General features: G+C 37.4%; 1 protein-coding gene across 1 annotated transcript; it reads right to left on the reverse strand.

Annotated features, from left to right (window-relative positions):
• Positions 1–5,015: 5,015 nt before the first annotated feature.
• Positions 5,016–11,811, reverse strand: glo1 (glyoxalase 1). Its single transcript, XM_067495039.1, has 6 exons — positions 11,654–11,811; positions 8,348–8,430; positions 8,068–8,208; positions 6,943–7,010; positions 6,153–6,242; positions 5,016–5,662 (listed from the first exon to the last, which is right to left on the reverse strand). Exons 1-6 carry the CDS (start codon positions 11,720–11,722, stop codon positions 5,571–5,573), a joined length of 543 nt encoding a protein of 180 aa, XP_067351140.1. The 5' UTR covers positions 11,723–11,811; the 3' UTR covers positions 5,016–5,570.
• Between the last annotated feature and the right edge of the window lie 1,777 nt (positions 11,812–13,588).

Here is a 13,588-nt window from a genome sequence, read left to right on the forward strand (position 1 = left end):
TAAGATCTTGTCCATATAACATTATATTTGGATTTATTATGAGACTGTTTTGTTATATTTGATTGCATTAGATCAGCAGCTGAATAAACCAACCAGCTGATTGTTTCCATGTGCAAAATGACATCAGTGGAATTTAAAAGAAAAAAGTGAAAAGGAAAAACTTTTTTTTAATTTATGTAATAAAAACCTAATTGTGGTACAGTTTCAAAACAATGTGCATGTGCTCTTAAAGTGTGAGCCTCACACATTGCTCATTAATTTAAATAGAATTCAGTACAATAATGGTCACAATTGTAAATGGTTTCAGAACAAACATGTTCCAGATTTGTATAACGTATACAGTTTTTTTCTATTAACATAGAGTAAAATTTCAGACTCTACACTTTCTAAAGACCTTATCTGTTATCACTGTTCTATCTTCTGCAAATAGGACAGGAGACTGGACAGGTATTGAGAGTCTGTAGTCTCTGATGGGCAGTGAAAGAGTAAGAAGATTAGCAATATGGCTTCTCATCACTGGAGTGGCCCTTCTTCAAAATGAGTCAGTCATGTTTTTTTCCCCCCTTTTTTCTCTTTCCTGAATACATGTCAAAAAGGCTGTGCTTGCCTGTCTGACTGACTGTAACGCAAGAGTCAGATTGGAAAGTACAGTACTTCTGGCCACTGACAGACGACTTACTAACAAAAAAGGCCAGTGAAGCAGTGTGGAGGAAATGTTTTAGTAATAATGCAAAGGGACCTTCAGCGACTATAATACAGGGATGAAAGAAACACCATGATTTCTTGATTCATTTCTGCAGTAAAAACACATTATGTAAGGAATATTACAGGAACTGGATTATTCTGTATTTTCTATTGAGTACATGTTTACAATTAACATAAATGACAAGTGACACATACAATGATACTAAATGTATATTGATAATATAAAAAAAAAAATCCTGACCAAAAATCTTGCAGTACAACATGCAGCTAGTCTGACTACAGCAATAAATATTAGTCACTACACACACACATACAGCATCTTTGGTTAGGTTTACCAAAGATGCTTTTTGTCTAAACATAGTCACCCACACTAGACTCTGTGATCAAATGTGTGTCTGTGGTGTCACGCACTTTGTACTCCTGTAAGTTTTTTTTATTTAGATTTACACTAACAACCAGCAATAGAGGCTTCTTTCTTAGGACAATATTTAACCACCAGAAATCCCTTATATCCTAGATGTGTAACTCAGCAGAATGATATAACACAAATGTGTCATAGGATAAGCTGCAGTCTCTGACAGTGACTAAACCTGACCCTAAAAGTTATGCCAACACACATAGTTGTTCAGAAAAACATCAAAACTCCTCAGTAATTGTGTTGAGTCCAATTTGCCCTGTGTCCTGCAGAACCTTACTGGCTTGTGGCAGGGTCACACGTTGGGTGTATCATTGGGGCCCAGCTTGGAGCTCTCTGCTATACTGCAAGGCCTTCTCCCATGTTTTCATTTCCTGGAGCGGATCCAGTCGTCCATCCAAACACAGTGAGGGGTGGCAAGTACTGAACTGTTTGATTGGCCAGTGTGGCTGATTCTTCAAGCAACACTAGACAGGGTGATTTGGTAAAACTGCAAGAACAGGGGAAGAGAGACTGAAATAACTTGGCTAGTTACCCTCTGTTTATTTTGAAATGCCTTCTGCACAGCTGGCATCTCTTGGATAAAAACATTGAAAGAGTGACCAATGAGATAAGGTTAGTGTCGTGCTGCTGCCATGGAAGCCAGTTGCACTTTGGCTTCACACCACGCAAATCACAGCATGTTATGAAAGCCATGGCCAGCCTGTCTATAGTAATATCACTGGTACTAACATTAGTGAGTGCTGTAACAAATAGCTGAGAGTAAGAAATTATAACTCAACTGAAATACCACAACAGCAGCAATTTCCAATTGAATGTGATGGGAACGCCGAAGCTAGAGCTGTGTATGGAGAGATGGAATGGAGAGATTTGGACTTTCAGTGAGGAAAAATTAGATTATAAGGAGTGGTGCTGTCTTCATGGTCCCTTCAAGGGACTTTAGGATTAATTGCTTTACCAACCTTGCACAGACATATACATATTCTATAGTGTAGCGCATTTAAGTACTGTGATCATAAGTCCGTATTTAACATGTAATTTCATATAGACAATTATGTTCCCCACATGATGAATTTGACAAACTTTAGTATGAGATGCCCTGTAGGTAATATTTAGACAGTTTTGTGCATACACAGCTGTAAAATACTTACATGTATATGTAAAAAACCTGACATAAAAAAATTAAAAACCTATCTTATAATTAGGGATGCAGCTGCTTTCCGAATCAACCAGTAGTAGTCAGTGGTCACCTGCCATTAATTAAAGTGACTCTGATTAAGCCCGATGGACAGTATAGTTAAGCTGTTTAATAAGGATTTCCTGACATTTACTCAGCAAAAACTATGGTCTGAAAATTGCTTACAAAGCATTGAAGTGGTTGGAAGATCAACAAGTGGACAACAGTGACTTTGCTAAGAACTGGATGTGCCTCCAAAATTGATTTAAAAAAACAAAAATACAACTAGAAATGTGCTGTGGGCTGTGGGGGTAAGGTGGCATGATGGAAGAATTTATTTACAAAGAAACCATGAATCTTGTACTTCATTTCATCATATAACAAAGTTTTAAAAATATTTTACAATCTATAGTTACTATTCATCATTGTGTCCTCTTTAGGATTAATTCACTTATATAAATACTGCAAAAAAACGTGTTTAGTCATAACGTCTATTGTAATGGAGATGAAAATTTTCAAATAAAAAGATGAGTTGAGAAAAATAAAAAATGCAGTCATTTTTGCACCGGAGTAGAGCAAATATAAGGTAAGTAATTTTTTTCCCTTAGTAGAGCAACCACTAGAGTAACCTCTTCAAGTCTGAAGAGGTTAAGGGAGACTCTTAATGAAGACTCACCAAAGTCATAAGGATTCCTCATGGCACTATGAATATCCCTACCAAGGTAATAAGTATTATTCTCTATGGTCCATACATTTCTGGTTGTATCATCAGTGAGATATTGTATAGGTATGATCAAAGTGGTGAAACAAACTGTGCCAAATCAACATGCGGACAATGATCCGCTGTGGCGACCCTGAACTCACGGGATAAGCCGAAAGGACCAAAAATATAAATAAATAAATTGTGACCAAAGTGGTGGACAGACCAACTCGCCATCCATTTGTATGCAGCACAGTTAGACCTAAGTTAACATTTGTACCAAGAGACAATTTGTTAAGGTCACAGTTTTTTCATTGTTTTCATTAAATCGCATTTGAATCTGTTTCCTTTTGGTGAACATTAAAAGTGTAAACCGAAGATGGACATAAGTACAGTAACTATACTTATTTCCCTTATTGCCACGCTCACCAAATTCTGTGCTCTACCTCCATATGTTATCTATGCCATTACACAACCCAAAGCAGGGTTTGTACATGTCACTAGTTGTAGGCAGCCATTCCAGTCTTTACATCAGAGATGTGAACTAGCCTTGAAAGGTACAGGCTTGAATTTGCAGAACATAGAGATTCAGGGAGCACAGAGAAGATGAGGCAGAAAGAGAAAAGGCTTTAAAAAAGTAAAAATGATAGATGTTATGTTTTTATAAAATATTATGAACCGATAAATTCTGATGTAACATATGGGTAATGAGTGAATGTAAACCTGTTAGCACATAAAGTAGTAAAAATTAGCTCCACCTTTACCAAAAGTGGCTTAATTAATTATGGTACATATTTGCCATCCTTAGCATAATTTGTATTGTTTGAAATACATTGTTTTCTTAGTGGCGGCCTTTTACATTTGTAGATAAAATAATCTGCTCAGAACTTGAACTTGTGGGGAATTGTTTTACTGTACTTCTACCTCCTCTGCACACTGTGTATCACATTTTGCTGCGTATGGAGCTGTGTCGCTGCAGCCTGCTCTAAGTGACCTTTGTCCTCAATGACATTATTGGGACCACCAATGTTAATGTTGTTGCTTTTCAGCAATTCATTTGAAGGGGGATTCAGAGCCAGGTGCTTCTATGAACAGGTTGACAATCAGGTGTCTCGGAGGCCCTGCCTTATTTTAAAAAGACAAATCAATGTCAAAGTTCACTATCAAAGTTTGATTTCGACAACACAGTTGTGTAGACGTGTGTCATGGTTGACATTTAGATAAACTTGGTGCACCCTGGACAGGCACCAGTCCATCTCAGGGTCAACACCGAGAAACATACACAGACAGAAACCCATTTACTCCTACGGGCAATTTAGTTACAACTAGCCTAACATGCATGTAACAGGACATGCAAACGCCACATAAATAGGCTGCAGCAGGCTGGGATTCGAACTTTTCTAACCAGGCCACCACAGAGCTGCCCTCCCTAGACAATTCCTGGACCCCACTTTGTTTTAGAAAGTGGAGAAGGTACACAAATAGCTTTTAAAATTCTTCCAGGTTTGAGCCCATAGACCAAAGTTCAGTGTATGAGGAAATAGCATATGAGAAATGTGAAATTTTAAAGCTCAACGTCTTTCAGCTCGTCTCTTCAGGGGTCAACACAGTGGAAGATGTTCGGCACTTCCGATTTTGGCATGTGTTTTCACGCCAGATGCCCTTCCTGTTGCAACCGTCCCATGTTTGTCCGGGTTTGGGGCCGGCGCTGGGGTTGCCCTTGGTGGGTGGGTGGGGCCACAGCTGGTGGGGTGGGATTCAAGCCCACGGCCTTCTGCATCCCATCCCATTGTTGTACCACTGAGCCAGCAGGCGTCCTGTCAATTTAAACTATATATTTTGGCATAATGTTGAATTAAAGATTTCCATTAATCTGTATTATTCATTTTCCAGAAAAGATTTAATTTAATTTGCAGGATGACTTCACCTCATTTGAACAGATATAATGCATTTTAAGAATCCTTAATGTTGGGATTTGATTTAGAATATATTTATGAATATTTTAAAAAAGATTGTGCCAGATTTGGCACATGAGCAGGTAAACTGATTAGAATTTAAGTCTGCACCATAATGCACATAAACAGGAACTAAATAACAGTGTTACACAAGTACAAAGCAGCAATTCTAGTTACTTTTATGACCAATACCTGCAAAACAGGAACAATCACCTTACAGTTTTTGTAATAATGATGTGACTGCAAGTTGCTGCCAGTTTTCTGTTGCTTTAACTGAAAATAAAAACTTTTAAATCCATGTAGTTGAACACTGGCTTTCACATTTATTAGCCTTTAATACTTTATTTTCAGCATTATTTTTAAAGATCAACAAACCCAAAAGCTATACAAAATAGTTACTATTCATAACAATAACTCAGGTATTTGTTTGCTCATCAGCTGTCCAGTCTGTGCCAGGGCACACTGATTGCCATTGTGCAAGTGATCCTGCTCCATCTTCCCTCTGCTTGCCAGCACGAATTGCTAAATTTTTTGCTAATGTCCAATGTTCTTCTCTCTCAGTGAGGCCACAGCCGGTCTGGTCTGTATGCACTGCAGAAGGTAGCCTGTTAATGGGTTTTATGAGGTAATGGACACCATATTGTTAGGACTCAGAATCTCAATCCAGTAGCCGTCGGGGTCCTGAATGAAGGCCAAGCCTTTCATTTTACCTGAGGGGGGAAAAAAAATAAAAAATTGTTAATTGTAAATACAGAATGAAAAACATTCAAAGAAATTTAGATGCTGGCATTGAAATGAAAATCCACTGAGAAGAAATATATACTGAGCTGGTGTTTTCCAAGCTGCCGAGGAAAGTTTAATTTTGAAAACCCAATGTGAACACAATAACAGAAAATAATTAACTACTGATGGTGAATAGGGGAAACTATTACTAAATTGTCTGTGAAAACACAAAAAGTCACCTCAACCGTGGTGTTGCATACTTTTCTCCACTTTTAGCTGCATTGATAATGCAAATCATCAGCTTTGAAACAAGGATTGTTATTATTGAATAGTTTCAGCATCAATCTCAGTTTTAATCACCTTTCTTAGTTTCAGTGGATAAGCCACAAACAAAGAGAAAGAAGAACAGTGACTTTAAAAAAAAAAGATCAGTCCATTTAATCTCTCAAGGCTTATTCACCCACACTTCACACTTACCATCATCTGGCTTCTTGACAAATTTGACTCCTTGCTCTTCAAACAATTTGCAGGCTGCGTAGACATCAGGAACTGCAATCCCAAGGTGTCCTGTTGAATGTAAGGTAGGCAGACGCTGTTCACTCACACTGTTGAAGATTCCACTTACATCTTACATTCAGGGTTTGCTCAAAGCAAAACATGATTTAATAAAAATATTTATTAATCATTTATGCTGCTCCACCATATAACACATATGGCCTTAAACATTTCCAGCAAGGGTGTTCTCCTATTTCATTTTAAAGAATAAAACTGGGACAACAGGTGCTACAAGAACAAAAAGGTATTACTTACATATTGTGCTCTGAATGCTCCCAAAACATAGGTAACCCACTACACCTAAATCCCTCCAAAACACATTTTTGAAAGTTACTTTGTAGGCTAGTGCTACAAATTCTTTGTAGCTAAGGCTGAAGCTTATATGAAGACATGGTGTTAAAGACAAGAGAGAGGGAGCGAGGAGGTAGAATCGCTGCGATTTTCAAAATCAATTTAATGACTGTTGTTTGGCATCACTTCAATCTCTTTATCTGTTGCAACCACCACTAATTCAGCTTGTTACCTAGAAAATCTCACAAGTGTAGGCATCACTGATACAGTAGCTATCAGGGAAGATTCTGATTTTTAAAACAGGTGTTTGTCCAGCCCTGCCCAGAGTGTATGGAAATAAAAGTTCTTGCAATAATGTATCACCAATTTCTATTACGTTTCTTTTAAAAGGCCTGTTTGTAGAAAAAGAAGACAATCTCACCAAAACCACGTGGATCAGAGTTTCCATTATGATAAGACTGACTCTCATCTGACTCAGAGCCCCAGTTGCTAAGAGACAGAAAGAACAGGAACAGGTATGCAAACAGTAAGAGGAAATAAACTGTAGCAACTGTAGAAATGAACTTTATAAGCTGGAACTTTATAAGCTGATGACATAGCAAAATTCAATAATAAAAATAATTTTTTATCTTTTAAATAATGCAAAATTACACATGCTTCTTCTTATTATTTAATGCAGGGCTATGGAGCTCTAATTCTAGGACAGATATTCCAAATTCTGGTGCTCAGGGATCCCAGGGCCTGCTTGTTTTATATATAAACTTTAAAGGGGGTAAATCAGAAACAAATGAAATGGCATCATGGTTAAATTCTTCAAAGCAAACTTTTTAAGTTTCGATAAAAAAGTTTTTATTTATAAAAACAAATTTCAATTGTGTGAAGGGCTTTGGTATCAGTGTAGTCTGTCAAGTGATACAAACGTATGAAAGTTTATGTTCAGTAAGTTTGAACTGTGGAGTTTAAAGCTGCAGAACTACTTTGGCTCAGCCATATTTTTCAGTATTAAAAGGTTTACAATTATGGAATATGATAGATACCTTTAGATGCAAAATAACAGTAAGAAATCACAGCTTTCACCACAAACCGGAAACAATGGCTAAGACACCTAATAGCTTTGTGTGGTTTTCTGGATTCACACTAGTCAAATTTATACTCATTGTGTACATTTACACTTTGTGTATATACATCTGTGTGGAGATGCATATCCACATAGTTATGTTGCCATGGGTCAAGGCCAACAGCGTTTATACCCAACAGTGTGATATGGTTGTGTGCAATGCACGCACAAATATCTGTATATACATGATGAGTCTTGTATTTCGCAGTTTATTTTTAATGCAGATGTTTTCAAGCGCTGCAAATTGGCTTGTTGCTGTATGTACTATATACACACACTATCAGTTGCTTAGTGATAACAATATGTAGTTGTGTTTTCCTTGAAAAATATTAAAAAATAATAAACTATTTGTGTGGTTAGAAAACAAGCTGGGCAGGGGTCCCTAAGGAGCAGGGCTGTGAACCCCTGATCCAGCTTGTGGACCCTTACTGTGTGAGCTCGATAGTGGCTTTTCTGGAAAATGTCCATGCTGTCTTCTCCTTTGCATCCGTTGGGATCTCTTTCTTATCCTCATAGCCCAAGAAGAAGAGAGAGAAACGCATCGTGGGAAAGTCAAATTTTTGCAGGAGCCTGAAGAGTATTGCACAACAGAGGGAAACATCACCACTTTATGTACAGGACACTGTCTCACTCTCATTCACTGTTTAGGATCCAACTCAACCAATGAAGTCAGTGCATTCAGGGAGCTAAAGCCAATACTAATACTCACGTCATGCCAAGGATTCTGGTGTAGAAATCCAAGGATTTAACTGGATCTTTAACACGCAGCATAGTTTGCTGCATCATGAAATCCTGAAGTGGCATCAAGACACAGAAACACATTAACAGAGTATTAGACACATAATACACCTGTTACCAATATTACAAAAGATGACAGGAAGGTGTGCTGTTGTTTCTTTAAAATCCCCTTTTTTTGTCCTTTCGGCTTATTTTGTGAGTTCAGGGTGTCCAATGTGGATCATAGACTGCATATTGATTGGACCGGCAATGCACCACTAGGAATGGGGATGGGCTGTTGGGGGTTCAGTGTCTTGCCTGGGAAAACTTCGACATGTGGTCAGGAAGACTGGGACATGAACCTCCAACCCTATGGTGGGTAGATGGGATGGCCACTCAAATTGAGCCCCTGCTGCCCCCTTTTTTAAAATCTAATGGGGACAAGAAATTCAAACTTTTGCAAGGTATAATCCACGGTTGGTGCTTTTTAAATATGTACAGAAAATCCAAGCTCTGAAACCACTCGTATGTTATCATATTGTGCAATAATAAGATCCACTGAATCCTTGACATAACAGTTACAGGGACAGTTACAGAAAAGTGTTTTGACCATTAAGATGAATATACCACTGTATTCCTCTTATTTGAGAACACTCAAAGTGGCCTTCACAAGACATTTGTGTGGAGGGTAAAAGATCTCTTTTAGGTTGTGCTCACTGTTTCTGAATACCAGCAGAGAAACATATTTAAGGGATGTAAGGTATTTCAGCCAAACAGCATTTTTGTGCTGCCAAACATGTCTTCCATATAAAAGGTTTTTTTACTTGTAATTGCATATAAATGTAAAAGTCCTGCAGGGAATGCTTATGCCCATGCATAGGTCATAAGTGTTTGTTTTGATTAGTAAAATGTGTCAAAAGTAATCCGAGATGTAGTGATCTCATTTATCTTTAGTGACTGTTTACCTTTGCTGTGCCATTCATCCAAACACGTTTTACGGTATAATAAAACATTGGCAGAAATATCTAAAACACTGCTGCAGTACAACAAAGTTTTTAGCTTAAGTGCATTGATATTATATGTTTAAAAAAGTCAGTTTAGAACTCATGGCTAAATTCTTTACTTCCAGCAGAGCTTCAAATCTTTAACAGAAACGATAAGATGGAACAGAAGAAGCGCAAGTTTAATGGTTGTATAGACGGTAACACCGCACATAAATGACCTATTGCTCAGGGCAATTCACCTGCTAATCTGCCTGAACTTTTTAACTATTTTAGTAACTTGTCTGTAGAATCTGATGATGCTGAGATGCTCTTCATGTATATTTATATGGTGGGTAGATGTATATTTGTAGATCACAGCCTATATGCTTACGCGCCACTTTGTGTGAGTGGTGTGACTGCACCTAAATACTAACTTTCTATTTAGTCTTCTCTTGTATTATGTTGCTCTAGGCATGCTTGGATAAATTGCTTCTTAGCTTAGATACGAGTTTCTCTAAGGTAGACGTTAGTCCCCAAGACTTGGGAGTATAGTACTCAGTCATGTCATAGGACCAACCAGTCACTACTCCTTGCCACGTATTCCAAGTGATTTTAACATTAAATCACGACAGTGGAAATCTGTAGCAAATATCCGTAATATCTGTCTTTCGAGTCAAAAAGAACATTTCAGATATCCATAATGATATTCTTCCTATCTACAACTGTCATTTCCTCCTCAGACAAAATGACTTCACCTTTGCGTTTAATGTGAGGCTTTCAATTTCAGACATCATTTTGATGTCCAGAATGAACATTGTGATGGAAATGTACATTTTTCATTTTGGATATCTGTCATTTACGTCTAGAAACAACTGCAATGTATAGTTCTGAAATGTTGTCTTAGTAAGGATTCTGTCAAGAATATTCATGCTTGAGATAGAAAATGCTGGTTTGGATACATTTAATTGAAAGCCCAGAACACATGAATAGCAAACGTAATAGGATTTGGTGATGTTTTCGATGTCTGAAATATTCTTTCTAACTACGAAGAACTGAATTACAAATATCTGCAATGGATATCCAATCTAGGAATTTATTGTTAAAACAGACACTTATACTTTGAGTTTTTAGATACCCTGACTGGTAAAATCAAAGTTGTAGATATCTTGAAACCAATTTTACTAGTAAGAATGTGATAGTGGATATATTTAATTACTTGTGACTACGATAATAATCTTTCTAAGAGGAATGCTACTGGCAAATATTTTACTACCCAATTTTCATATAAAGCTAGGAAGTCAAGTTCAGTATCATTCTCTGAGGCCAAGCAGCTGTATTCTGTGTGTCAGGGGCATTCACACACACACACACACACACACACACACACACACACACACCTAAAGGAGGATGAAGCAAGCATCAACTTGCAGCTTCTGTTCATTCCATGTGGTTTGGTGTCCTCTGTTTGGTGTTACAGCAAGTTGCTGCTTCAAACTCAAACCATTACAGCTTTTTGGAAGCAGAGAATCATACCTAACCTGATGTCTTATCTACATCTGAAAAGTAACTAGTATCTACAGTTTGTGAATCAATTTAGTGGAGTAAAAAGTACTTTTCCCAATGAAGTGTGCTGTAGGAATCTAAAATAGAACATGTTGCAAATACTTAATACACAAAGTTGAACAGAAGCCATCAACACCAATACTTCAGGTAACCATCATCCACGGATTGGACCGCTGGTTGGTCATGTGACATGACGTAGGGACTTTGGTGCTCCCCAATTTAACAACTAACGGCCACAGTTCCTTAACACACCTGGGTGGGTACCAGATCGGCTGCTTCTGGCCAGCGTTCAGCCAATCATAATATGTGACGTCACCTCTACCTGTTAGGCGCAGACTCCGATGCTATGTGGTACCTGCACCAGCAAAAGTTCCTCTGGGAGTAAAACAATAAAAAGAAGTTTCTTTGGGAGGTAACTAGCTTGCAACACGTCATAGTAAACACAATGTTGTGTTACTCGAAAAGTCGCCGCGCCACTCCCCTTAAGGTAACAGTGTCACCCGTCACCGACGGTATAATAAACATTCTGAGAATATCTGTGACACTTTCCGAAAAAGAACGCATTGACGATAGTTGCCTAACTTGTGTTCGTGTCTTTGACCAGTGTTTGTGTTTGTGTCTCTGTGTGTGTGTGAAACAGAGAGAGAGAGAGAGACCTAGAGAGAGTCGCTGGCCTGTTGGTAAGTTTGCCAACCTTTTCCAGTGCCGGTTTAACGTTAGTTCAACGTTAAGAAGAACAACAGTCAACCTACCTTAGTTATCGGGTCTCCATCTTTACAAGCTGCAGCCACTGTCTCGTCTGACAGACCTTTATCGCTCATTTTTCTTACCAGACGTTAGCCCGTGAGGTTACAGCACGGCGGGGGCGGACTGACAGAGGGTGGGATTCGCCTGAGGGAAATGACAAAATTCCTTCCGCTACCAGCTTTCAAATTAAAAGACACTGAAACTAATGATTAAAGGAAACTACAATAAATAAAAATAATTAGGTAAGAACAAGATAAACTACTTTAAAAAAACAACGATTTATTAAATCTAACATCATGAAAACATTCAACAGAGCAGAGGTGCTGTGGTTCCTGTAATAAGACACTAACCACTCCGCCACCCCACTGCCTGGTTTTATATATATATATATATATATATATATATATATATATATATATAGAGAGAGAGAGAGAGAGAGAAATATATATATATATATATATATATATATATATATATATATATATATATATATATATATTTTTTTTTTTTTAGGAAAACCAGAGAAGCGTTTTTTGAAATTTGTATCTTCAATATTTATTTACAGGGGGAAATGATGTGCACCATATTTAACCAGACATTTAGGGTCTCCCCTTTTTAATGTGCTGACTAAATATGGTTCCATCTGTGTTATCACACACTTTTTCTCTCACTCTCACTTTAAGGTGAAATCAGGACAACCCTAACATAGTTATTTAAGAAACAACAGCTCTTAATACACCAAATGCAGATGGCAACGGAAGAGTAATCCAGCAGCAAACATTGACACTGTGGTGGTTTTGGCTACTGTAAAATACAGAATACTTTTTCTTTTGGGGACATTAGAAAAAAACTTTAAACATGCAAGATTGTATAATAAAATTATTATTACAGTGCAGATTTGGACGATAAATATTTATGTACAGACTAAATAGTAGTGGGCCTAATATGGGTTCTTGAGAAATACCTTCTCCTAGGAAATTGTTTTGAAACTATCTTTAACAACGCTGAACTGAGAGATCATTTGCACTGACTGTAATAAGAAACATTATAAATAAAATTGGTCCAATGGTATCAAAAACTTTTACTTGTGTTGCTCTCAGTACAACTCCATATTGTATTTTAATGGTAGTTTAGTGTGGTAAAATAAATAATTTTTTTTAACCCTATAAACATTATTAGTTTCGATTAGATAATTCAGATGGTGCTGCAGATTAATTAGTGTATTATATCATTTACTGTTATTATTCTTATACAACCCTAATTCCAAAAAAGTTGGGACGATGTGTAAAACGTAAATAAAAACAGGATGCATTAATTTGCAAAACTCATAAACCATTACTTTATTCACGGTAGAACATAAACAACATAACAGATGTTAAAACTGACATATTTTAACATTTCATGGAAAATATTAGCTAATTTCGAATTTGATGGCAATAACACATCTCAAAAAAGGTGGAACAGTGGCAACAAAGGCTGTAAAAGTAATTGCCATAAATCAAAATCAAAAGGAGGAGCATTTGACAATTAATTAGGTTAATCAGCAACAGGTCAGTAACTGGGTATGAAGGAGCATTTCAGAGAGGCACAGCCTCTCAAATGTAAAGATTCACCAATCTAAAAATTGTGGAAAGATTTCCTAAAAAAAAGTTAAACATAAAATTGTGAAGACTTGTGAGATCCCACCATCTACAGTATATAGTGTCATCAAACGATTCAGAGAATCAGGAGGAATCTTTGTGCACAAGGGACAAGGCCAAAAGTCAGAACTGGATGTGCGTGATATTCAGACCCTCAGGCGGCACTGCATTACAACAGGTAGGATTCTCTACTGGACGTCAAAGCATGGGCTCTTCCAGAAACTTCCAGAAATCACTGTCTGTGAACAGTTTGTGAACACACAAAAGCCTGGGCAGCTTCCACATCTGGAAAGGGACCCT

The sequence above is a fragment of the Channa argus genome, chromosome 2 (genome assembly GCF_033026475.1).
Source record: "Channa argus isolate prfri chromosome 2, Channa argus male v1.0, whole genome shotgun sequence".
In the NCBI taxonomy this organism is placed as follows: domain Eukaryota; kingdom Metazoa; phylum Chordata; class Actinopteri; order Anabantiformes; family Channidae; genus Channa; species Channa argus.

What these genes read in the sequence shown, in the direction of transcription:
- glo1 (XM_067495039.1), bottom strand. Translation starts at nt 11,722, where the DNA reads ATGAGCGATAAAGGTCTGTCAGACGAGACAGTGGCTGCAGCTTGTAAA. An exon ending in GCCACTATCGAGCTCACACA is followed by an intron (nt 7,011 to 8,067) that starts GTAAGGGTCCAC and finishes TCTGTCTCTTAG; the next exon opens with CAACTGGGGCTCTGAGTCAG. An exon ending in TGTCAAGAAGCCAGATGATG is followed by an intron (nt 5,663 to 6,152) that starts GTAAGTGTGAAG and finishes TTCCCCCCTCAG; the next exon opens with GTAAAATGAAAGGCTTGGCC.